Source organism: Thalassophryne amazonica, chromosome 8, assembly GCF_902500255.1.
Source record: "Thalassophryne amazonica chromosome 8, fThaAma1.1, whole genome shotgun sequence".
NCBI classification, from domain to species: Eukaryota; Metazoa; Chordata; class Actinopteri; order Batrachoidiformes; family Batrachoididae; genus Thalassophryne; species Thalassophryne amazonica.
Window position 1 is genome coordinate 112,976,583 of NC_047110.1, and position 27,630 is coordinate 113,004,212.

General features: G+C 41.3%; 1 protein-coding gene and 3 non-coding genes across 4 annotated transcripts; all 4 read left to right on the forward strand.

Moving 5' to 3' along the window:
• Nucleotides 1-412: 412 nt before the first annotated feature.
• trnag-ucc lies at nt 413-484 on the forward strand. The gene has a single exon. It is a non-coding gene; the product is annotated as a tRNA-Gly (tRNA).
• Nucleotides 485-1,550: 1,066 nt separating this feature from the next.
• Nucleotides 1,551-1,622, forward strand: trnag-ucc. Its single transcript has one exon. It is a non-coding gene; the product is annotated as a tRNA-Gly (tRNA).
• Nucleotides 1,623-6,215: 4,593 nt separating this feature from the next.
• trnag-ucc lies at nt 6,216-6,286 on the forward strand. The gene has a single exon. It is a non-coding gene; the product is annotated as a tRNA-Gly (tRNA).
• A 15,857-nt stretch (nt 6,287-22,143) lies between these two features.
• Nucleotides 22,144-27,320, forward strand: LOC117514991 (craniofacial development protein 1-like; the record flags this gene model as incomplete). The annotated part of the gene is given in 5 exon segments (XM_034175551.1): nt 22,144-22,268; nt 22,270-22,390; nt 25,275-25,384; nt 26,966-27,105; nt 27,283-27,320. Coding segments are annotated over 5 exon segments (534 nt in total), but the record flags the coding sequence as incomplete, so codon positions are not given.
• Between the last annotated feature and the right edge of the window lie 310 nt (nt 27,321-27,630).

Consider the following 27,630-nt stretch of genomic DNA (forward strand, 5'->3'; position numbering starts at 1 on the left):
AAATGGTCGAGACGGGTAGGTACAGGCCTTCAAAATAAAAATCGGTATTTTTTTAAACATTAAAAAATAAAAACCTCCATGGTATAATATGTAATTTATATGACCAGCTTTTATGAGTATAGATTAAATTAAATAGAATTCATGAACGATCGATGGGAAGTTACCGATTTCTTTATTGCAATGTTACTTTATTTTGAAGCGTTTCCCTGCGGTGATAGTTGATGTGTGTCTGACTTGTCAGGATCGGTACGTGTCGAAAGTAAAGCTAAATGCGAGCAGAGAAATCTTCACCATGGAGTTTTAGGAACAGCGAAGATCGTCCAATGCAGTTACAAAAAGAATAGAAGTTAAGAAATATTTTCAGCAAGTTTCATACTCATGGCATGAATAATTGGCCTAGTTAAACGTGTCAGCGTTGGTGGTATAGTGGTTAGCATAGCTGCCTTCCAAGCAGTTGACCCGGGTTCGATTCCCGGCCAACGCAAGTATTGTTTTTTTTTTTCCTTTCCTCTCATTCGCTCTTATTATATTGTTAAATCCGATTCAAACACGTGACAGAATCAGTAAAACAGAATCCTACTTTTGCTACACCGTCATTAGCACAGCTAGCCTGTGTACCTGATGTCGAAATAAAAAGATTTTGTTGCCTGGCTTTAAACTTTCAGGATACAATCTTGATGAATATTACAAGACTGCGTGATTAAATATGAGATCAGATGAGACCAATGACAAAGTAAAAGTAAGCAAAGTAAAATAATAAGCAAAGTAAAATAATATAAAAAACACATGCAAAAGCTGCAAGAGTTTTCTAAAGAATGCAGTTTTAAATTTTAAAGTCCTTCATTGTAATTCAACAATAGCTGAGGAATTGATTGATGGGTCAGTGGACCAATCAGCTTTTGTTTAGCAATGACAATGGGTACATGACGGGTCACATGAAGGGACAAACAGCTCCAGACGAGAGAAAATGTTAACCTGAAGATTTAGTAATGTTTGAAAAATCCTGTGATTTTGACCCTTCCATAAAATTGGATTTTATGTAAAAATCAGCTTTGACAAAAAAAAATGTTTTTTTACCAAAACCGGATCAACAACAATGTCAAATGCTGGAATGTTTTTGTTTATTTATTTGTTCAGTTGTTAGAAATCTTTTTTTAATTTGTGCGTTCTTCCCGTGTTTGTTTCAGTTTCCTCCTAGTTTCCAAAGGCCACATGTGTGACACTCAGACATGTGACCTGTCCGGGGTAAACATTGCCTGGATGAGTAACCCCACACTTTGACCTTTGTATGCCAGTGAACACTGACCCCAAAATCACCCTGAAATGGTTAATTTGGCAAAGGTCAAGAAATGTGATTTTCAACCTAATTTGGACCAAATGTGACGCACAATCAGGTGGATTCCAAGACGACCCTGGCAAGATCAGTTAGGCCTCCATCATTTGGCTTGTAGGTCACTGGGGTCAAATGGCAGATGACTGTAACCTTCACTGTGTTGTTTGTTCTATTGACATCATGCTACAGGTGGACTTGATGTCACTTAGGACTCTGTGCATTGGTGGTATAGTGGTTAGCATAGCTGCCTTCCAAGCAGTTGACCTGGGTTCGATTCCTGGCTAATGCAGTATCTTTGTTGTTTTCCTTGTTAGAAAACTACTTGGACAAATCAGAATTAAACACAGAAGGCGGCACATATACACATAAGAGTGATTGAAAGTGTGAACACACCTCAGTTTTTTCTGAATGTATTTTTTGTTAAATCTTAAATAGAAAAAAATATAAATCACACAAGAATTTGATAAAGAACTTTAGATTACATAGCCTGCCTGATCAGTTTGTCCAGCCTGGATGTGTCCTTCCTGGAGTTGCTGCCCCACACATCACAGAGCTTTCTCTTATTGTGCCCCTGTTCTGTGGAATGATCTCCCTGCATCAATAAAACAGCCAGATTCTGTTGAGACTTTCAAGTCCACACTTAAGACGCACTTATTTTCCCTTTCGTATGTCTAGCATACTGGTATAGTATATGTCTATGCTTTATACTCTTTTAAATTCATTTTTATCAGTAAATGCAGCGTGCCGCTGCCTTAACTTTATCTAAATTCTGGGTCTTTTAGTGAAGCTTAGTGCTAGTGGCCGGCGATCACCTTAGTGTTTCCTGTTTTTCTTGTTTTTTAATGCTGACAAATTATACTGTATCTGTTGTCTTTCTGATGCCTGATTCTGTTTTTTCTCTCTGTTTAAGGTGCAGCTCCATCCAGAGATGGGTGTGGTGTTTGTTTCTGCAACCCTCTTGTCCTGTGCACCATGTATATTTGTTTTGTAAATTGTGTCGCTAGCATGGCCCAAGCAGAGGGTCGCCCCTTTGAATCTGGTCTGCTTGAGGTTTCTTCCTCAAATCCTCAGAGGGAGTTTTTTCTTACCACTGTCACCTGTGTGCTGCTCTGGGGGTTGGGTAGGTTAGATCTTACTTGTGTGAAGCCCCTTGAGGCAACTTTGTTGTGATTTGTTGTGATACTTATAGTGGGCGATTTTAACATCCACACAGATGCTGAAAATGACAGCCTCAACACTGCATTTAATCTATTATTAGACTCTATTGGCTTTGCTCAAAAAGTAAATGAGTCCACCCACCACTTTAATCATATCTTAGATCTTGTTTTGACTTATGGTATGGAAATAGAAGACTTAACAGTATTCCCTGAAAACTCCCTTCTGTCTGATCATTTTTTAATAACATTTACATTTACCCTGATGGACTACCCTGCAGTGGGGAATAAGTTTCATTACACTAGAAGTCTTTCAGAAAGCGCTGTAACTAGGTTTAAGGATATGATTCCTTCTTTATGTTCTCTAATGTCATATACCAACACAGAGCAGAGTAGCTACCTAAACTCTGTAAGGGAGTTAGAGTATCTCGTCAATGGTTTTACATCCTCATTGAAGACAACTTTGGATGCTGTAGCTCCTCTGAAAAAGAGAGCTTTAAATCAGAAGTGTCTGACTCCGTGGTATAACTCACAAACTCGTAGCTTAAAGCAGATAACCCGTAAGTTGGAGAGGAAATGGCGTCTCACTAATTTAGAAGATCTTCACTTAGCCTGGAAAAAGAGTTTGTTGCTCTATAAAAAAGCCCTCCGTAAAGCTAGGACATCTTTCTACTCATCACTAATTGAAGAAAATAAGAACAACCCCAGGTTTCTTTTCAGCACTGTAGCCAGGCTGACAAAGAGTCAGAGCTCTATTGAGCTGAGTATTCCATTAACTTTAACTAGTAATGACTTCATGACTTTCTTTGCTAACAAAATTTTGACTATTAGAGAAAAAATTACTCATAATCATCCCAAAGATGTATCGTTATCTTTGGCTGCTTTCAGTGATGCCGGTATTTGGTTAGACTCTTTCTCTCCGATTGTTCTGTCTGAGTTATTTTCATTAATTACTTCATCCAAACCATCAACATGTTTATTAGACCCCATTCCTGCCAGGCTGCTCAAGGAAGTCCTACCATTATTTAATGCTTCAATCTTAAATATGATCAACTTATCTTTGTTAGTTGGCTATGTACCACAGGCTTTTAAGGTGGCAGTAATTAAACCATTACTTAAAAAGCCATCACTTGACCCAGCTATCTTAGCTAATTATAGGCCAATCTCCAACCTTCCTTTTCTCTCAAAGATTCTTGAGAGGGTAGTTGTAAAACAGCTAACTGATCACCTGCAGAGGAATGGTCTATTTGAAGAGGTTCAGTCAGGTTTTAGAATTCATCATAGTACAGAAACAGCATTAGTGAAGGTTACAAATGATCTTCTTATGGCTTCGGACAGTGGACTTATCTCTGTGCTTGTTCTGTTGGACCTCAGTGCTGCTTTTGATACTGTTGACCATAAAATTTTATTACAGAGATTAGAGCATGTCATAGGTATTAAGGGCACTGCGCTGCGGTGGTTTGAATCATATTTGTCTAATAGATTACAGTTTGTTCATGTAAATGGGGAATCTTCTTCACAGACTAAAGTTAATTATGGAGTTCCACAAGGTTCTGTGCTAGGACCAATTTTATTCACTTTATACATGCTTCCCTTAGGCAGTATTATTAGACGGTATTGCTTAAATTTTCATTGTTACGCAGATGATACCCAGCTTTATCTATCCATGAAACCAGAGGACACACACCAATTAGCTAAACTGCAGGATTGTCTTACAGACATAAAGACATGGATGACCTCTAATTTCCTGCTTTTAAACTCAGATAAAACTGAAGTTATTGTACTTGGCCCCACAAATCTTAGAAGCATGGTCTCTAACCAGATCTTTACTCTGGATGGCATTTCCCTGACCTCTAGTAATACTGTGAGAAATCTTGGAGTCATTTTTGATCAGGATATGTCATTCAAAGCGCATATTAAACAAATATGTAGGACTGCCTTTTTGCATTTACGCAATATCTCTAATATCAGAAAGGTCTTGTCTCAGAGTGATGCTGAAAAACTAATTCATGCATTTATTTCCTCTAGGCTGGACTATTGTAATTCATTATTATCAGGTTGTCCTAAAAGTTCCCTAAAAAGCCTTCAGTTAATTCAAAATGCTGCAGCTAGAGTACTGACGGGGACTAGCAGGAGAGAGCATATCTCACCCGTGTTGGCCTCTCTTCATTGGCTTCCTGTTAATTCTAGAATAGAATTTAAAATTCTTCTTCTTACTTATAAGGTTTTGAATAATCAGGTCCCATCTTATCTTAGGGACCTCGTAGTACCATATTACCCCATTAGAGCACTTCGCTCTCAGACTGCAGGCTTACTTGTAGTTCCTAGGGTTTGTAAGAGTAGAATGGGAGGCAGAGCCTTCAGCTTTCAGGCTCCTCTCCTGTGGAACCAGCTCCCAATTCAGATCAGGGAGACAGATACCCTCTCTACTTTTAAGATTAGGCTTAAAACTTTCCTTTTCGCTAAGGCTTATAGTTAGGGCTGGATCAGGTGACCCTGGACTATCCCTTGGTTATGCTGCTTTAGACGTAGACTGTGGGGGGGTTCCCATGATGCACTGTTTCTTTCTCTTTCTGCTCTGTATGCATCACTCCGCATTTAATCATTAGTGATCGATCTCTGCCCCCTTCCACAGCATGTCTTTTTCCTGGTTCTTTCCCTCAGCCCCAACCAGTCTCAGCAGAAGACTGCCCCTCCCTGAGCTTGGTTCTGCTGGAGGTTTCTTCCCTGTTAAAAGGGAGTTTTTCCTTCCCACTGTAGCCAAGTGCTTGCTCACAGGGGGTCGTTTTGACCGTTGGGGTTTTTCATAATTATTGTATGGCCTTGCCTTACAATATAAAGCGCCTTGGGGCAACTGTTTGTTGTGATTTGGCGCTATATAAAAAAAAAGTTGATTGATTGATTGATTTGGCACTATATAAATGGGAAAAAAAAATCACTGATGCATCCAACAAGTGGCTGTGACAAATGGCTGTGACAAATGTGATTTTCAAACTAATTTGGACCAAATGTGGCGCACAGTCAGGTGGATTCCAAGACGACCCTGCCAAGGTCAGCTGAACTTCAGTTGAACTTAATGTCGCTCAGGTCTTTGGGTGTTTGTGGTATTCTGGTTAGCATAGCTGCCTTCTAAGCAATTGACCTGCGTTCAATTCCCGCTAATTCTGAAGGTTGACGCTAGGTTACTTCACCAAATGACCAATGTGAAGGCGAGAATTTGTGCTTCAGTGACGTGCTGCTCGGTGGCAGCACGCTGGGCCTGTATGCTGTTATATTGAAGCCAGCTGACAGCTCTCATTCCCTCCAACAGTGAGATTTATACACCAAGCTGACTTAAAATGAACCCTTGTACATTAAATTGACTTTATTGACGAGTCTGACCCATTTGAAAAGTGACCAAATTACATGTATTTGTATTGAGTTCGGCGACGTTTTCATGGAGAAACGCTGCCGCTTGAGGTTCAGTTCCCGGATGAGCCACCTCGAGAATGCAGGATCTTGTTTTCCTTGTTAAAAAAGTTCTTGGACCAATTAAAGTTAAACACAGAAGGCAGAACAAATACACAAAAGAGTGATTGAAAGTGTGAGTGCAGCTCTTTTTTTTTTTTTTGACTGTTAAACTATGGGAAAAAAATACACATCATACAAGAACTTGATTTATAAATTTTTTTTTTTTATTCCATATTAAGTATTCCTCGTATGAGTGATTTGTCTTAATTAGATTGTCTGCGTTGGTGGTATAGTGTTAGCATAGCTGCCTTCCAAGCAGTTGACCCGGGTTCGATTCCCGGCTAACGCAATGTATATATTTTTTTTAATTAGCATTATTATTTTTTTGTCTTTCCTCTTCACCGAGTGAAACGTTCGTTTTTTCGTCTCATCGATCGTCAGTATTGATCTCAGACGCGGGGTTTGGTTGAAGGCGTGGTCTGTGACCCTTCGGCCGGCAGGGGGCGCGCGCGCGGCCCCTTTAGATCCGCGCGCGCGCCTCAGAGGGGCGGCGGAGTTGCGCGCGCGCGAGGCGGTGCTCACGTTACCGAGCTGTCAGCGTTTAACGTCGCGTTTGACCCCGAAATCAGCGAGCCGCCGGTCCGCGCGGTTTTATTCCGCCTTTTGGGGAAAAAAAAAAAGAAGAAACGAGGATCTGCGAACCGCAGTGCTGGAAAAAAAAAAAAACCGCTCCCGCTGCGGACCTCGGTTCCGTTACCGACCGAAACCACCACCAGGACACAATGACCCACACCGACAACGACTGACCTGAAGGAAAAGTCGATTCTTTCCGGGACAGAAAGCCTCCACTGTGCACATGTCTGTGCCTGTAAGTACAAAGAGTTTGTGATTTTACTTTGAATGTTTTTGATTAAACGGAAGGAAATCACTCCCGGTGGTGTCCTCAAAACCCTTCACCAAGAGGGATCGGTTTTTATGGTACTCAGCCTTTATGACATCATAAAACAAGCAGGAGATTAAAGTCATAAGGGTGTCACTGGAATATCTATAAACCTTTATGATGTCATAAGGCCTGTGTGCTCTGTCTGTTGACAGATGTCATAAAAAACAAAGGTATGGTTGAATAATTCCATGTAGCTAGAAGTTGTGGAACTTGTAATGTTATGCTTGCTAAATTAAGGATGGTAATGCTGAGCAAAGGGGTGGAGCTGGACGCAAATCCTGCTGCAGCTACTGTGTTGTCAACATGTAGCTAATCAACACTGACATAACTACAAGGTTAAGGTATTTAAGTCGTTAAAAACTGCAGCAGCTCATTGGGCGTGGCCCAGCAAATATTTCTCAACAAAATTAGAAAATTCAAGCCTGCAGCCGACGTTACCAGTCCAATATCAACCTTTCACAAGTGTATCGGTGTTATAATTGCAGATATGAAAACTTTTATTTACAGAATAAACAACACTGAAAAACACTTTGGCTGTTGGAAATGGTGTCATTATCTATTTTGTCCAGCAGAGGGTACACCAACGGCATTGTTTAAAAATGTTGCCAAGCGTGGCTGGCACCCCTATCACCCCTTGGTCACACTGGCTACATGAGACGGAGTCAAAGCGACCAGCTGTCATTAATTTTCAGTCAATTTCAATTTATTTTAATTTATATAGAGTCAATCACAACAAAGTTGCCACAAAGCTCTTCACATAAGTAAGGTCTAACTGTACCAACCCCCAGAGCAAGAACACAAGCAACAGTGGTAATAAAAAACCTCCCTCTGATGATTTGAGGAAGAAACCTCAAGCAGACCAGACTCAAAGGGGTGATCCTCTGCCCGGGCCATGATACAGATACAAATTACAAAACTGTATAAACATGCAAACTTAAGTCGGAGTGGAAGTTTTCCAGCAACAAGATATAAGTGGTCACTGTGCTGCCAGATAGGCACGGTCAAAACAGACAAAAGTCCAGCGTTGATATGTTGGTTGGCTGTTGTTATAGTTATTTATAATAAACTTCATGTTAACCTAAAACGTTGAGCCTTAATTACATTTGTTTGTCTTAAGGGTTTGATGGTGAAATATTTGTAATCATTGGAATTTTCATGTATATACCAGCAGGTGTATTGTATCATGCATTTTTTTTACTTTGTTATTATATGACTACAACGCTATGTGCACTCTGATTGGCTGATTCTGGTGTGATGTTTTTCCATATCAGATGTTACCATGATATCGGTCCAGATTGCGTATCACATTTGTTGCAAACCAGAAAGTTAAAAACACAATTAGAAAAACCAAGTCAGACATGAACGTACTCCATAAATATCTAAGCAGCATCGAAAAAACACACAGATTGAAAGTTTACCAGCTAACGAGTGGCCCATCTGTTAGCACGTTCTTCCTGGAGGTGAAGAAAGCGAACAGGTCTGATTACGAGCCCAAAACCATCAGCAGCTTTCATATTCAAGCGAGACCTGAAGTTTGCATGTTTATATATATATATATATATATATATATATATATATATATATATATATATATATATAACAAATTATTAACCCTCGCTTGCTCGGGCTGTATGGGAGTATCAGACCGAGGTGTTGACAGTATGGACTCGCTATTGCTCAGTTTGTACTGTCAACACCTCCGTCTGATAATTTTCCTGTACAAACCTCGCCCTCAGTTAAGAATCCTTTATTGCAGCATCTGTTCCCCCCGCCAGGTTTTCCATATCGTTTTGGCTGTAGACAAAATCTAGATATCATTGGAAATGTTTCTCTTATTTGACAGCAGCCTAGTTGACAGTTTAATTAATCGGTGTGTGAACCTACCAGCTTTTGTTGAGCCATGGCAACAGGCGTAATTTATATGTAAAATCTGCCCCAAATGAACAGGTCCCATAACAAGATGCACAGATGTGTAAACAAGGAAAACACTCAAGCCTGAGGGCAAAAGGAGGTTTTTATTTTATTTTATTTATTATTTTTCAATGTGTGAGACACACACACACACACTCATCTTCAGCTGCTTCTCCAACATCGGGTCTTGGGGGGTTGGAGCCCAGCAGTCACAGAGCCTGAGGCAGGGTTCATCCTGGACAGGATGCCAGTCTGTCACAGGGCCACATACGAGGTCTGTCATAAAGTATAGGTCCTTTTTATTTTTTTCAAAGACTATATGGATTTCATTCATATGTTTTATGTCAGACATGCTTGAACCCTCGTGCGCATGCGTGAGTTTTTCACGCCCGTCGGTGACGTCATTCGCCTGTGAGCACATCCTTGTGGGAGGAGTCGTCCAACCCCTCGTCGAATTCCTTTGTCTGAGAAGTTGCTGAGAGACTGGCGCTTTGTTTGATCAAAAAATATTTTCTAAACCTGTGAGACACATCGAAGTGGACATGGTTCGAAAAATTAAGCTGGTTTTCGGTGAAAATTTTAAACGGCTGATGAGAGATTTTGAGGTGATACTGTCGCTTTAAGGACTTCCCACGGAAGTCAGCATTTCACATTTTATCTGGATATTCCACTGTTAAAGGAGATTTTTTTAATGCAAGACGTGCGGACGGATTGCAGCATTGGCTCACAGCCGCGGCGACGCTCCACCACAGAAAAACACCTCTGTTGGAAGCCTTAAGGACAAGTTGGAACATGTCCAGCTGTTAAACAATTTCTCATATACTCACTCCACTGAAAGCCATCAAAAGCCGCCTGGATTTTACAAATGGTTATCAACACGGAGGTGTTTTTCCTGTGCCGCCGCACCACGCCGGCTGCGTCCCGACGCGCGGACCCGTCCGCACGTCTTTCATTAAAAAAATCTCCTTTAACAGTGAAATATCCGATAAAATGCTGAAACCGACTTCTTCTGAAACTTCTCTGTTCTCTCATGACGTCCTGGATCAATAGAGCCTGAAATGTGGAGGTTTTCAGCTTGAAACAGGCTGACGACGGCGCCTGGAGCGCTGCACGACGTCTCGCTCTGTGGGAAGTCCTTAAAGCTACAGTATCACCTCAAAATCTCTCATCAGCCGTTTTGGTTTTCACCGAAAACCAGCTTAATTTTCGAACCGTGTCCACTTCGATGTGTCTCACAGGTTAGAAAAATGTTTGATCAAACAAAGCGCCAGTCTCTCAGCAACTTCTCAGACAAAGGAATTCCGACGAGGGGTTGGACGACTCCTCCCACAAGGAGTGCTCACAGGCGAATGACGTCACCGACAGGCGTGGAAAAACTCACGCATGCTCACGAGGGTTCAAGCATGTCTGACGTAAAAACATATGAATGAAATCCATATAGTTTTTGAAAAAAATAAAAAGGACCTATACTTTATTGACAGCCCTCGTATAGACAAACAAACACATAGACAGTTTGTGTAAAATAATTTTTGGTGACTGACATCAGTTCAGTTGATTTATAGAGAACCAAATCATAGCACGAGTCACCTCAAGGCGCTGCACACGGTAAGATCAGACATGACTCAACCCATGAGGCAGAGCGCTGCCACAGTGGTCACGGAAAGTTCCATCTGTGTGTTTTGTTTAGAAGAAACCTCCAGCGGACCGGACTCAGTGGGGTGACCATCTGCACGCTCTGAACAGCATCACATCACCTTGACACCACCTATACCAATCAATCACAGATATCTTGCTGATCAATATAAACTTTAGATCATCTTTCTAACCCTGCAGGTTGTGGAGATACAACAGAAATCTCCTTTATTATGTTACCAAAGGAACTGAGAAGACATTGTGCATGTGGGTCTATTAGAGATTAGCGCAAATATCTTCATGAAAAGGTCCATTTTCACAGCATGTCTCATTCTATGTTGTGTCAGAAAGCCAAAAAAGTAGATTTTTTTATTTTTATTTATTTATTTTTGAGAAATCACATAATATAAGATTGGATTCTTTGTGTTAATGTGAAAAAAATGAGATTGTACTTGTTCATTTTTTTGTCTGAAGATGGAGGTTTCAGATTTACCAAACTCGACCTGTTGACCTCTGGTGATCCACTAATTAAATAATTTGCATAAATCATGCCACTCCGTAGCGCACACACCCAGAGCCACAGTTTGAGTGGTAGTTTGTAATTCTAGCATAATTATTGACAGAACGACAGACATTTGAATTTCCTGTACCCTGAAAATAACCATCAAAATCTGAGGTCACGTGGGTTTGTTTAAGGTCCAAAATCAGGTGGTGAGTCCAGTTTATTTTACGTTCACAGGTCTTCAGATGAAGTACAGATACTAAGTTACAGGAAATGTGTGGTTTTGTCAATTGCCGGGGGGGGGAATACTTTGGTTTAAGGTCAGACGGTCGCCCGGAGAGCTGCAGCGACTCTTGGCAGGTGGAGTCTGTGTGCACGCTGCCTCTTCTTCTTCTTGTTGCTCGCTGTGTGAGTTGGTGTTTGGGCAGCGTGCAGCGGTCTTGATGGAGCTTGTTGTGTTGCTCTTTATCACATTCCAGATGATCTGTTCCACAAACTGCGCCTGCAGGCAGTGCGAACTGGAGCCGTCTGAGCTAATGGGGCGTGCGCTCCTCGTTTCGCTGCCATTAGCAGAAATAAACAGCGTATTGGCAGAGTCGCGCGGTAACTGATCGCAGCCATTAACTCATTGATTCTGATTCCCCAAACTCTGGATTTGGGCTCATTCCGATCTGATTCCACTGCTGCTGTGTTTTGTGGTCTTTGTGCAGACGATGACGCGGACAGAAGGACAAGGTCTTCCTCCTGATTCCAGGTCTGCATGGACTGATCCGGAATCGGTGATCCCCGCGAGTCCTGTTGTGTACGTTTGAACAGATCCGTGAGGATATTGTCTCTGCAGTCTCAAATTGCCGTCTCTGTTTCCGTTCTCGATCGTTTGCAAACACAGTGACGTCCCTGAGAGTCTGCAGACACTCAAACAGAAGAGCGCCGCTGCTCATGAAAGATTTACCAGAAACCTGAAATATTTATTTGGGCAAAATGCTTCCAATCGTGTGTTTTTCCTTGCAACAGCATCTCCAGGCTGTTACCCGTCGGTAACCAGCAGGTTTGAGGAAATGAAAGGTTGGATGAGAGTAAAGTGGTGGAGTTCAGCGTATCTGGATGTTGGACTATCAGGCGTCCAGGGCCTGGGGTCCAAGGAGGTCATGTCAGGTCAACTGGACTTATGTAGTTGTTTCATCCACAAAAGCTTCATTAGTTCTAGTTTGGGTTGTGAGGGATTCAAATACTTGTCCTCTGTGGGGTCACAGTGAGGTCATGAAAGTCGTGAAGGTTGATTGGTCGCTGGAGGTCACTTGAGTTCAGGTGTGAGTTTTCACAATTCTACGGTGATGGAGTCACAGTGACAGCACAGTCTGGCCCGGTGTCACCGACCAAACGGTCCCCCTAACAATCAGTCCCCCCGATGACGCGGTTCATCGATTATCACGGTCGTTTCTGCTTCAAACTGCCTCCAGTCATCATCTGTCTCAGCGACTGATATCTGAAGCTTTTCTACAACAATCATTTCCACATAAATTCAGCATTATTTCATCATAAAAGATGGAGGAAGCGATCAGAGCGCCGCAGCTATACAAGCTGCTAGCTGATGCGTTCACTGCATGTTGGTCATATCGAAGCGTCACAGAATTTCGGCGAGTTTCTGCTTAAAACTGACTTAGAGTGATTTAAGAGGTTTTACCTTTATTATCTGATGGTTAATAATCTCATTAATCCATTTGATGGCTTTGGTGAAGAGACTCCATCTCAGACGTTCCGCTGTGGTCCAAAATGACGCATGTGCAGATACAAAAGGCGGACCGATTTTTAGGGGCGGAGTGTTCGGTCTGCAACACTGGTAAACACTGTGTCCCTGTCAGCTGATCTCAACAGTGACCTTCATGTCTCTGGGTCCTTTTGAGATCCAGAGACACCTGGGAAGAGCTGATGGAAACATGAGGTCAAAGGTCAGAGGTGTTTGGTAATGTTTAGGTCTTTGCAAAGAAAATAAAGGTCCAAGACTTTAGGGTCCTGGTGCTGTTTGTCTCACAGGATAGTTATCAGACGTGGACTCTAACCAGTGTTCTAAGGTGAGGACTACATGTCTTTGGTCCCAGGTCTCTGTGGAGGATCTTGGGGTCCTGCTGGAATGACTTTGTGTCCAGTGAATGGTTACTTAGTGAGACTAAGATGAGGAGGGATCACTGACACTGTGAGGGAACATCAGACACCACACTTAGTCCATGTGGTGAGTTTCTCTGGACAGGATCCAGGACACAGGTGTCTCAGTGTGCAGCACCATAGTGGCTGGAGAAGCTCAAGGACACTCCCCTATGTTTTACCTGGCTGCTGGTGGTGGACTGGTTCTCAGCCTGGATGGGGCCATCAGGACCTAAGGTGGTTGTGTGGTGTGGTGGCTGCAGAAACGTGCAGCGGCAGTGCACGCTCCCAGACTTGACCTTCTGAAATAAATCCACAACCAGCACATCTTTACTTCTTTAGAGCCTTCAAAATTCAGTTCTTGGACTTAAGAGGGACCTGATGTGGACAGAACAGTCCACCTGTGATCCGCTGAGGACCATGGACTCAGCTTTGGAGATGTGACCCTCCACTGCAAAATGCCCATGCACGTTGGTGTTTACATTGTTAAGAAACTTCTGAAAACCACAAAGACACATTCATGGGGACACGTTTCTGATGCTGCTATCTCTGTGGACAAAACACACACACAGACAAAACTCTGCCGGACTCCAACAACATGCAGCCGTTCTTGCGTTTAAAAACAAGCTTTTTGTGTCTCTCCGTCAGGAATCTGTCCGTCTTCATTGCGCTGTTGTGGACCGCAGTGAAGATTCAGCTTCTGTTTGAGGACAGGTTGTGCAGTGTGGAAATGTGGACTTTTTCTCCCCATCACTGGATCTGATCTGTTAACTTGGCAACGTGGACCTGCTGCCTCCTGTGCGACAGGATGCGCGTCTGTGTGCGTTCACGGCGCAGACGGTGAAATTGTGTGACGCAAAGGAAGAAGCGGTGCTTCGGTCTCTGGCAGACAGCAGGGACGATGCAGACATGTCTTCCTAGTTGCCAAATTGTCTCCTCACTTTATTTTGAAAGTATACGGCAAACTGACTGATCCAGGCTGTAGGGCGGATCAGAACGTGTCACTGCCAAACCCACGCAGTGACGCTGCACCGCCATCTCATTACTTAGAAATGTATTTCTTGCAGCTTTGGCAGAGAAACCTGTCGAGGACGTCCTGCAGGACATGATGTCTGTCTTCACACGGCGTCTGATTCCCTGTGACACTGAAACAAAAATGCACTTTAATTTGAGTTCATCTTAATTTGCATTAAACATGACGTCTGCGGGGAAAAGTTGATCAACCGCTGCACGTTTACATCAGGATCTTCATATCAACCAAAACCTGTTTTAAATCCTTGAGCCAATATGAACGTCACACATTTCTTTTCTCACCAAGTTGACATATCTTTGTGTTGCATGAATGAGATTTATTGTGTGAAATTATTGGACCTTTCTTGATGCTGATATTGTTGGTCCACCAGTGTTGCCATGGATACGGATGAATAAGTGTTTACCAAGCTGAGAGGTTGTGGGTTTACTGCTGCTGTGTAAACTGTGTGTTTGCTCAAACAGATGGAGTATGAAAAGTGTGTGTTTAAAACGTGTATTTGCCATGTGCCTGTTCACACGCTGTTCTCTGTGACATCATCACCCTCACATTCACGTCAGCTGGAATCAGTGGTTTCCACTGCATATATAAGCCCGGATTTGCGGGTTTATTGTGGGTTTTGAATTAATGAATGGAAACACAATCAAATAATGCGTGAAACTATAATAAAATGGAGCTGGAGTAACCAAACAGAGCAAACTTAATATTACAATTTATTACAAATCACAAAATATATAAAAAAAAAAACGATTTTAAACCAGAATTTAGTATAAAACAAAGATAAAAAGTCACTCTGCGAGCAGTCAATCACGATGACAGCCAAAGTCCTCCTTCGTTCCACAAAACCCCGTCTTATATCGACTCCTTCACGCTTACACCCCAGGTGAACTAATTACAATAATCCAAAGGAATCAGGTGCGCCCACGGTCACCTTAGCAACCAAAAGGAACAGCACAGTTCAAGTCAAAAGCTGGATTACATCCCCCCCCCTCCTTATCGTTGCCAGTCCCTGCAACGCACACAGTACTAATCAGGGTAACGGGCCGGTGGCCGGCCAAAATTTACACGGGTAGAACGGCGAAGCACGTCCTGGGGGGCCTCCACCGGTCGCTGTTCAACCGCGACCGGCCAAAACCCATACCATACGGGGATCTCACATTCCCCTCCTTCCGGATCCCTTCTTCTACCCCTAATCCTAACTCTCCCTGGGGGCAGTACACACCTTTAGAGCATTCCGATGTACACCTTAAATTACATCCCCTCAGGAGACTAAAACACTTAAATTACATCCCCTCAGGTAAGACTAAAACACATTACGAACCCTTAAATTACATCCCCTCAGTTGAGACTAAAACACTTAAATTACATCCCCTCAGGTAAGACTAAAACACATTAAGAACCCTTAAATTACATCCCCTCAGGTAAGACTAAAACACAATAAGAACCCTTAAATTACATCCCCTCAGGTAAGACTAAAAACACATTAAAACCTTAATTACATCCCCTCAGGTAAGACTAAAACACTTAAATTACATCCCCTCAGGTAAGACTAAAAACAAGTAAAACCTTGAATTACATCCCCTCAGGTAAGACTAAAAACAGTAAAAGCCTTGAATGACACCCCTCAGGTAAGACTAAAACACAGTAAAAAACCCTTAATTACATCCCCTCAGTTAAGACTAAAACACTTAAATTACATCCCCTCAGGTAAGACTAAAAACGCAGTAAAACCTTAAATTACTCCCCTCAGGTAAGACTAAAACAGTAAACCTTTGAATACCCCCTCAGGTAAGACTAAAAAACACAGTAAAACCCTTAATTTACATCCCCTCAGGTGAGACTAAAAACACTTAAATTACATCCCCTCTGGTAAGACTAAAAACACAGTAAAACCCTTAATTTACATCCCCTCATGTGAGACTAAAACACTTAAATTACATCCCCTCAGGTAAGACTAAAAACACTTAAATTACATCCCTCTGGTAAGAATAAAAAACACAGTAAAACCCTTAAACTACGTCTCCTCGTGTAAGACTAAAAACACAGTAAAACCCTTAATTTACATCCCCTCAAGTGAGACTAAAAACACTTAAATTACATCCCCTCTGGTAAGACTAAAAACAGTAAAACCCTTAATTTACATCCCCTCATGTGAGACTAAAAACACTTAAATTACATCCCCTCTGGTAAGACTAAAAACACAGTAAAACCCTTAAACTACGTCCCCTCAGGTAAGACCAAAACACAGTAAAACCCTTAATTTACATCCCCTCAGGTGAGACTAAAAACACTTAAATTACATCCCCTCTGGTAAGACTAAAAACACAGTAAAACCCTTAATTTACATCCCCTCATGTGAGACTAAAAACACTTAAATTACATCCCTCAGGTGAGACTAAAAACACTTAAATGCATCCCCTCTGGTAAGACTAAAAACACAGTAAAACCCTTAATTTACATCCCCCCATGTGAGACTAAAAACACTTAAATTACATCCCCTCAGGTGAGACTAAAAACACTTAAATTACATCCCTCAGGTGAGACTAAAAACACTTAAATTACATCCCCTCTGGTAAGACTAAAAACACAGTAAAACCCTTAATTTACATCCCCTCATGTGAGACTAAAAACATTTAAATTACATCCCCTCTGGTAAGACTAAAACACAGTAAAACCCTTAAACTATGTCCCCTCAGGTAAGACCAAAAACACAGCAAAACCCTTAATTTACATCCCCTCATGTGAGACTAAAAACACTTAAATTACATCCCCTCAGGTGAGACTAAAAACACTTAAATTGCATCCCCTCTGGTAAGACTAAAAACACAGTAAAACCCTTAATTTACATCCCCCCATGTGAGACTAAAAACACTTAAATTACATCCCCTCATGTGAGACTAAAAACACTTAAATTACATCCCCTCAGGTGAGACTAAAAACACTTAAATTACATCCCCTCAGGTGAGACTAAAAACACTTAAATTACATCCCTCTGGTAAGACTAAAAACACAGTAAAACCCTTAATTTACATCCCCTCATGTGAGACTAAAAACATTTAAATTACATCCCCTCTGGTAAGACTAAAAACACAGTAAAACCCTTAAACTATGTCCCCTCAGGTAAGACCAAAACACAGCAAAACCCTTAATTTACATCCCCTCAGGTGAGACTAAAAACACTTAAATTACATCCCCTCTGGTAAGACTAAAAACACAGTAAAACCCTTAAACTACATCCTCTCAGGTAAGACTAAAAACACAGTAAAACCCTTAAACTACATCCCCTCAGGTGAGACTAAAAACACAGTAAAACCCTTAAACTACATCCCCTCAGGTGAGACTAAAAACACAGTAAAACCCTTAAACTACATCCCCTCAGGTAAGACTAAAAACACAGTAAAACCCTTAATTTACATCCCTCATGTGAGACTAAAAACACTTAAATTACATCCCCTCTGGTAAGACTAAAAAGACAGTAAAACCCTTAAACTACGTCCCCTCAGGTAAGACCAAAAACACAGTAAAACCCTTAATTTACATCCCCTCAGGTGAGACTAAAAACACTTAAATTACATCCCCTCAGGTAAGACTAAAAACACAGTAAAAACCCTTAAATTATGCCCCCTTGGGTAAGACTATACACGCAGTAAAAAACCCTTAAACTGCATCCCCTCAGTGAGACTTAAAACACAGTAAAACCCTTAATTTACATCCCCTCAGGTGAGACTAAAACACTTAAATTACATCCCTCTGGTAAGACTAAAAACACAGTAAAACCCTTAAACTACATCCCCTCAGGTAAGACTAAAAACACAGTAAAACCCTTAAACTACATCCCCTCAGGTAAGACTAAAAACACAGTAAAACCCTTAAACTACATCCCCTCAGGTAAGACTAAAAACACAGTAAAACCCTTAATTTCCATCCCCTCATGTGAGACTAAAAACACAGTAAAACCCTTAATTTACATCCCCTCAGGTGAGACTAAAAACACAGTAAAACCCTTAATACATCCCCCCAGGTGAGACTAAAAACACAGTAAAACCCTTAAACTACATCCCCTCAGGTAAGACTAAAAACACAGTAAAACCCTTAATTTACATCCCCTGTGAGACTAAAAACACAGTAAAACCCTTAAACTACGTCCCCTCAGGTAAGACCAAAAACACAGTAAAACCCTTAATTTACATCCCCTCAGGTGAGACTAAAAACACTTAAATTACATCCCCTCTGGTAAGACTAAAAACACAGTAAAAACCCTTAAATTATGCCCCCTTGGGTAAGACTATACACGCAGTAAAAACCCTTAAACTGCATCCCCTCAGTGAGACTTAAAACAGTAAAACCCTTAATTTACATCCCCCCTGAGACTAAAAACACAGTAAAAACCCTTAAATTATGCCCCCTTGGGTAAGACTAAACACGCAGTAAAAACCCTTAATTTACATCCCCTCAGGTGAGACTAAAACACTTAAATTACATCCCTCTGGTAAGGCTAAAAACACAGTAAAACCCTTAATTACATCCCTCTGGAAAGACTAAAAACACTTAAATTACATCCCCTCTGGAAAGACTACAAAACACTTAAATTACATCCCCTCTGGTAAGACTAAAAACAGTAAAACCCTTAATTTACGTCCCCTCTGGTAAGACTAAAAACACAGTAAAACCCTTAAACTACGTCCCCTCAGGTAAGACCAAAAACACAGTAAAACCCTTAAACTACATCCCCTCAGGTAAGACTAAAAACACAGTAAAACCCTTAATTTACATCCCTCTGGTAAGACTAAAACACAGTAAAACCCTTAATTTCCATCCCCTCATGTGAGACTAAAAACACTTAAATTACATCCCCTCTGGTAAGACTAAAAAGACAGTAAAACCCTTAAACTACGTCCCCTCAGGTAAGACTAAACACAGTAAAACCCTTAATTTACATCCCCTCTGGTAAGACTAAAAACACAGTAAAACCCTTAATTTCCATCCCCTCATGTGAGACTAAAAACACTTAAATTACATCCCTCTGGTAAGACTAAAAAACAGTAAAACCCTTAAACTACGTCCCCTGGTAAGACTAAAAACACAGTAAAACCCTTAACTACATCCCTCAGTAAGACCAAAACGCAGTAAAACCCTTAACTACATCCCCTGAAGACTAAAAACACAGTAAAACCCTTATTCCATCCCCTCATGTGAGACTAAAAACACTTAAATTACATCCCCTCTGGTAAGACTAAAAAGACAGTAAAACCCTTAAACTACATCCCCTCAGGAGACTAAAACACTTAAACATCCCCTCTGGTAAGACTAAAAACACAGTAAAACCCTTAAACTACATCCCCCAGGTAAGACTAAAACACAGTAAAACCCTTAACTACATCCCCTCAGGTAAGACTAAAACACAGTAAAACCCTTAATTTACATCCCCTCTGGTAAGACTAAAAACACAGTAAAACCCTTAATTTCCATCCCCTCATGTGAGACTAAAAACCTTAAATTACATCCCCTCTGGTAAGACTAAAAAGACAGTAAAACCCTTAAACTACGTCCCCTCAGGTAGACTAAAACACAGTAAAACCCTTAATTTACATCCCCTCAGGTGAGACTAAAACACTTAAATTACATCCCCTCTGGTAAGACTAAAAACACAGTAAAACCCTTAAACTACATCCCTCAGGTAAGACTAAAAACACAGTAAAACCCTTAAACATCCCCTCTGGTAAGACTAAAAACACAGTAAACCCTTAATTTACATCCCCTCAGGTGAGACTAAAAACACTTAAATTACATCCCCTCTGGTAAACTAAAACACAGTAAAACCCTTAATTTACATCCCCTCATGTGAGACTAAAAACACAGTAAAAACCCTTAAATTATGCCCCCTTGGGTAAGACTATACACGCAGTAAAAACCCTTAAACTGCATCCCCTCAGTGAGACTTAAAACACAGTAAAACCCTTAATTTACATCCCCTCGGTGAGACTAAACACAGTAAAAACCCTTAATTATGCCCCCTTGGGTAAACTAAACACGCAGTAAAAACCCTTAATTTACATCCCCTCAGGTGAGACTAAAAACACTTAAATTACATCCCCTCTGTAAGACTAAAACAGTAAAAACCCTTAAATTACATCCCTCATGTAGACAAAAAAAAAACAGTGACGATGTTTGGCCCCAAGATGGCTCCCTGAGTCACGTGGCTGTTTTCTTGTTGCTACTCTCTGCATAAAGAAACTCTACTTGTCCGCCCCCTCCCCTTTCTACTTCTCACTGCTTGTGTGACCTTCTTAGCAGGTAGGGGCGCCTGCAGCTGCAGGGGGTGCCAATTCCCCACACAGTGATATGAAAAGCGCTTTGTGGCGCGATGATTGTTTTTTTTTTTGTTTTTTTTTTTTTTTTTGAGTGCTTGTCGCCTCCCATCTGTCATTAAAAAATGTTGCCCCAGACGGCTGCCCGGTTCACCATTCCAAAACCGTTTCTGTGTGGCATCATATTCAAGAAGACTTGAGGCTGTAATTCAATCAATCAATCAACATTTATTTCTAATGCGCTTTACAGCACCAGATGGTGTCCAAAGTGTTTAACAATATAAACACAGATTCACAAAATAAAACACACAATAAATTTAAACAACAAACTGAATGTCACCTCCCCACTAGGTTTAAAGCCAGCTTAATAAAACGTTTTTAACAGATTTAAAAAGTGCTCAGTCAGGAATAGTGCGTAAGTTGAGAGGTGGCTTGTTCTACAGTCTGGGTTCAGCTACCATGGAATATAATTTATTTCTGGAAATGAAATATAATAGGTCCTAACACAGATCCATGTGGAACACCATGTGGACCACCATTGCAAAGAATTTTAGCTATTAAATTTGAGTCATGAAATGGTATCACCAAACAAACAAAAACCCTGTGTTTTCTCTTTAAAGTAACTTGTTTTGTCAGTCAAGCTGTGATAAGAATACAATATAATTCAATTAACTGAGTTATCTCTAAAAACTGAGTTGATCAGACACAAGTTGATGATTAACCCTGTCATTAGCATATAGCAGGGTGGCCAAGTTCGGTCCTCCAGATCTACTCCTGACACTCTTAGTTGTCTCCCTGCTCCACACACCTGAATCCAATGAAAGACTTGTTAGCAGACTTTTAATGAGCCTTTCATTGGATTCAGGTGTGTTGGAGCAGGGAGACAACTAAGTGTCAGGAAGGTAGATCTGGAGGACCGAACTTGGCCACCCCTGGCATATAGCATTTTTCTTACGGAGACTGTTTCTGTGGTCATGTTTCTTTTTGAATAATGCAGCAGTGGATGTGCTAAAAACGCTCTGAGATTTTTACTCCTTAAAAAATATAAAAATGGACTTTTTCTAAACTCCCTAAAGCTGATAAAGCTTTTTTGTGTTACTTTGAGTATATTTCTGTTTAATCCCTGTAATCTCACTGTTGTTGGCAGATGATCATCTCAGCGAGGATGACATTAATGAATGTGAGAAGGAAGACCCCCTAAACGAGGACGATGTTGTGCCGCATCCTGGTGATGGGAGAAGATGAAGAAAAGGACATTGGTGTGAGTGAGGGACGGCGACATGATCAGCGTAACGAAAATTAGGGAGGGGAAAAAAAGGTTTTCATCTGAATTCAGTCGTGTGACTGCCTGCTGTGAGATTACTTATAAATACCGTATTCACTCATGGATTTCATCACAAATAAAAAATAAGTCACAAATAACTCACCTGTTTGTGTCCTTTTTTTGTCTTTTTCTCATTCATTAAATGTGTAATTTAATTTCAGGTGAGCGCTTAAACAACTTTCTTAAAAAAAAACGGGGGGGGTGATGCTCGGCCCTGCGCACCCCAACGAGCGAATATGGTACAATATAATTTTAAGTTACAGATTCATTGGCTGCTTGAAAAATCACTAAATCTAAGTTTCGTCATAATCGGAGTCGGATCCCAGTTACAGGTTATTTATTCATGTCTTTTCTATGAAGCATTAATGTAACACAGCAGAATTCTACATCTTAGTCATTTAAATTGGTGACTTTAGATTATCTTATTGGAAAAACAAAAATCTCCCCAGGAAGAGGAAAAAAGGAGTGTTGAAAATCGAGAAGGATGAGGATGGAGCGGAGGAGCTGCAGCAACTGAAGGAGGGAAACAGGCTGAGGAGGACGAGGACAATGAAGAGAAACAGAGAAGAAGTCAGATGAGCTTTGGGCCAGTTTCTTGTCTGATGTCGGATCCCGACCAAAACCCAGTACGCCTGCATCACAGTCGAGCCACGTGCAGAAGGTAACGTTTACACTGCAACAGGTGCTTATGAAATGATCTGTTTCAAAATAAAACGTTTGAGTCGTCAAAATCTGGTTCTTATTTTCAACTTTTGAGTGATGCAGTTGATTCCAAACTGGCATATTTCCGCCATTGATATCCTGTTTTCAGCGTGCGCAGTGTAATGTGTTTTAAAACCTACAGGGGATGCCGTGTTCCTAACATTCTATGGGTAAAGCTCACTCCTCTTCAACCACTTACCCCAATTAAGGGTCGCGGGGGCTGGAGCCTGTCCCAGCAGCCACAGGTGTGAGGCAGGTTCACCCTGGACAGGACACCAGTCTGTCACAGGGCTCTACGGGTAAAACAGATACATGCAGGATGGACTGTGTTCAAAACCCAAACGATGGTCAAAGTAGAGTTGCAGCACATTTTAAAAAATCTTTCAAGCTCAGTTTTTGCCAGATGCAGATTCTGTCCATAAATGTTTATAAGTCATTTATTTCAGTTTTTTTATTTTTTATTCCCTGCGTACCCTCCGTTAAAGGGGGGATGATGTCACATTTCTGTCCTTCATCTTTCTTACTTGTGTTCCTGGGGGTAATTTGGGCCTCGTTCCTCAGTGGTGGCAGAAGGTTCTGGTTCATGACTGCCCATGCCTGTTCTCCTTGTACATGTGGAGTTATGTCACGTAGAGTATCTGGTGACCCAAACAAAAAAGGAGAAACCCGAAGAAAATTTTTGTCTAGTTACTTTTGGTTCCATGATTGTTATTTTAGAAATGTTATTGTACAGAAGGCCCTGGGTGTTAGGCCGGCCTTTAAATACACACAGAGGTTCATCCTCAATTCCCCCAGTTCATCATTCACAAACTCAGGGTAATTTACTGTGTTTTTCAGAGAAAGTTTAGGAGGTCCTGCAACTTACACTGCTATGCCACTAATATACCCCCCCCCCCCCCCCCCAAAAAAAAAAAAAAAAAAAAATCATGTGCCTTAATAATGATAATTAATCATGACAGTTTATATGGATTTTTTTTTTCAAGAATCAAAGCACTAAAAATCTCATTAATACAAAAATGTCAATAATAATAAAAGTAAAGTAAGTCCCTTCAGCTGCTTCCTTGTTTGCACTTGGCATCACCACAGCAAGTCTAAGGTGGACCTGTGTGTTGAATTGGCACAAGTTTGACAAAAATCCCAAATTAAAGATCTGATAACACAGAAAATAGACGTGACTTATACTTGGAAAATGTGGGAATCAATTTCTGTAATTAATATTATTTTTTTAGTCTTCTTGTTTAGGCATTCATCTGACCTGCTGAAAATCACAGTTATAGAAAATTAATTACTTTTGACCCAGACGTACAGTGTGCAGTGTTTTAAACCAAAACATATAGAAGACTGGTGAATATTCACGTTTTAAACCAAACAAAGCAGGTGCTTTATGCTAAACCCAAGAAATAGTGAAGGTGCTGTCTTTTAAACACAGATTTACAGATGCTATAATGTTCTAAACCCATGTTTCTCAGATGTTTTCAGACCAAGGAGCGCCTAAATGCCCCAAAACAACTGGTGTGTTTACCAGAGCAACAGTATATTACTGTCTAGAAACACTTTGGAGTTAGCATAAGATATTAGTTAATTTATATTTTACTAATACTCAGGGACCAGGAATGCACTGATCCACATTTTTTTCACTTCCAGTCCGATCCCGATACCTGAATTTGGATATCTGCCGATACCGATACTATTCCCATACCAGAGCTGTTTGCTTTAATATATTACTGTTGATTTTATATGAGGATATTTTGTATCCCCATTTATACGGCCTCATGATGACGTGTTTAGAGGAGGACTTTCTTAAAAAGAAGACCTGAAAGTTCAGCTACAATTTTCCAGAAGGTATATCTAAGACACAAGACTAGATTCGGTGTTTTGGTGTAAGAATTAAGTACTTTAATTATTGTTGGGTCAGTTGCTGAAGTTTCATCTCTTGAACACCAGATGGCACACCTGCTCAGAGTACCTGTGCCATTTTCAGCATAGAGCGCATTTCCATAATGCAACAAGAAACCACCAAAATAATAAATAAAAGTACTTAATTTACTCATATTTGGTCTGTCTTTCTGATTCTGACTAAAAAATCCTTGGGCTCTTTAATGTGGCACTTTTTCAAGTGTTTGCTTAAGTTTGCTGTATTGTAGGTCGCGACGGAGCTTCCACCAACAGCTGTGCAAACATCGCACCTTGCTGTCTTGGTTTGTAATGTTTCTTGTGTAAAATACAGCAGATGTGATGAATTGTGGTCAGTTGCAGTCAGTGCTGCTTAGCTGGCTGCAAACTGTGGCATGGATTTCTAAATTTTGTGATCCATGAATTACGTATCAGAACCCAATACCGTTATTGGATCAGATCCGCCCCATCCCTGTCAGGGACCACAAGCAGTTGCTCACAGACCACTGGTCCACCGCAGTTCTAAAAGCACCAAATGTGATGCAGTTGTGCTCTGTACCCATTTGAATACTGGGAACCATGTTTTAAACCCGAGTTAAGTGTTCTAATCCCAAACATTCAGGGTTCTGAAGCCTGCTCCTCAGGATCCTACACTGCAGAGTTTTCAGCCCTCTTTGATCTACACAGACCTGATGTGCAGAGCCAGGTGTGTTCAGCCAACCAGAATTCACCTGATGTGTCTTATGTGCAGGTGCAGCGCCGACAGGTGGGTTTGTGAGGAGCAGAGCTGAGAACCCATGTTTTACCTCAGCGGGCTTTGACTGGGTACAGAGCATTTTTGGTACTCGGACGTTCCACTGAGGAGCTGTGCTTTGGGTTGAGGAGCGCTGAGATGGTCTGAGTTAACCACTGATGATGTTTCTCCATGTTCTTGTGTTCTTCTGTCTCAGGCTGATTCTTCAGCATCAAAGGATTCTCGTTTATGTGCAGAAACTAAAGCGCCAGAACCTTCTAAAGTCACCATTACCAAAGTGTTTGACTTTGCCGGAGAAGAGGTCAGGTACGGCCCCAAACCCTCCTCACAGCACCCAGTACTTCTGCATGTCTGCATGCTCATTAGTCCTCCTGAAGGTTCTCCATCGTCCAGGTTGGACACACACAGAGACTGGCAGCAGCTGGACTTGTTGTTGGTCTTCAAGACATTTCGGTGATTGTCTGAGTGACTTCTTCAGCTTTCGAAGTCCTGAAACTGTTCTTCAAACGATGAAACCCAGGTTTTACTGATCAGAAATTAGACATGAGTGAAAGAAAAGACAGACATAGAAAAAACAAAAAAACTCATTCATGACTGAAGTTATTTTCAGATTTGTCCAGTAGCTGGTGCTGTACTTACACAAAACACTGTATTATAACTGAAACGTGGCCTTTGAGAAGACTGAGTCTGAGTTGAGTGGGGTTTTTTGTAGAATCAGATGTTTAAGTGTTGATTTCTGAAAGATTCATCCATTCATCTTGTCTACATCATTCTGCACTGAAGCTGCTGTTAAATGCGCTCCGTCTGTGTCACACGCTGAAATAATCTACATATTTTTTAAATATGTAGATTTAAATATTTTTAAATTAGAGAACACTACAGAATAAAACCTTCTGATTTTACTCACATGACCTTTTCATTAGCGCCACCCTGAGGACAAACTTGAGATTTTTTTCCTTTAATGTTAAAGTAAAAAACTGCAAAAAAGACTAAACCTAAATATTCATAATTGTCTGGTCTGACGGCGTCACCTCGCTCTCCGGGCTGATGGCGTCGTCACCGCCCCGCGCTCTGAGTGCTGCTGTAGTTGATGGTGTGAAGTTGTAAAAAACGCAGTTTTGCCGTGGTTCCAGCGGAACATCAGTGTGTGCTGATGTGCTTGCTTCCTCGCCACCCACGTGATCATAACAGTGTTTGTGTTGGTTTCCGTGGCGACCGTGATGAACGCTTTCAGCACCGATTGTCTTTCACAGGAATGAATGATTTTGAAAGTCCATCGCAGACGGTGTTTTGTTAATTTGTTTTGCACACCAGCCTTCAGGACGTGTATCTCAGTCTCATGCTCTTGACGTCCCTCCGTGCACGGCGCTGTGGAACACACACTGTATTATGGCTGCATAGAATTAGCATAAATACTTCTCCCGGCTGCGATGGATGCTGGTGGAGCGTCTTCTGTCTGGACTCTGGTTCTGTCAGCTGCACGGCTCTTTATTTAAAACACGCCTGTTGTTCACAGCGTTTGGTCAGAACCCGTCCAGGTCGAGTGGCTGCGTTTATGTTGCAGTGAGATTTTGACAGATTTGTAGCAGCGATTTGTAACGTCGTCCGTGTTGTCCACTTTAAACAAACTTCGAGTATTTGAACAAATTACAAACCAACTCGACACACTGTGAACTCACTTTAATTGAAAATTAATTAAAAACATGCGCTCATCATAAATGGCAAAGTGTTCACTGAAGTGGAGCCTATGACCATTGACCCCAATAACCTTGACCTTGAACCCATTCAGGATCATCCTTCGTCTACGAGAAACATATCTGAAGTTCGTGTTCTCGGTCATGTGAAATATTCAGTGATTATAAACCTTCAGTTGTTTGTTTGTTGCAGAGTAAATAAAGAGATATCAGCCAACTCCAGAGAAGCCAAGAGATTCCTGAAGAGCCAGAACACAAAAGAAGAAGAGAACAGCTCGGCGTCCAGAGGACCACCTCCTCCTGCTGCCAGGTATCGATCATACACGTTCAGAGGTCAGAGTTCATGCTGAGCGATCTGATGTGAATGCATCAAGCCCATTCATCTGGTTCTGGTGATCTGGGTTCGGAGATCCCCCGTTACCATGGAAACAAGTTTCCTGTCAGTGTTTATTTCTTTAACTTCCATTCTGGCATTAAAATAATGTTTGCTTGCTTTTGTTTTTAATATAGAAAGTGCGCAGGACTCTGGCGGGGGTTTCCGCTCTTAACTGCTGCTCTTCATACCTTTGGTTGCCGTGACAACAAATGATTGAGGATGTTGCATATTATTCCTCCAAAACCTCCAGACAGGAATCAGGAAATTATCATCCATCAGACAGGATGTGCACTGCGTCCAGAAGCTATTTCCTCTTTATCTTTGTGTGTCTGAGAGACGCGGGGCAACAGGAGCAGCCGTCAATGCCCCGCCTTCATCAACGTGCACAGTTTCTGAAGTTGGTGCTGTTGTTTGCAGATTGCGATCAGTGCTCCTGGTTTAGAATGCAACCGATGAGTGTGTTTACTACAGTTTAGATGAGG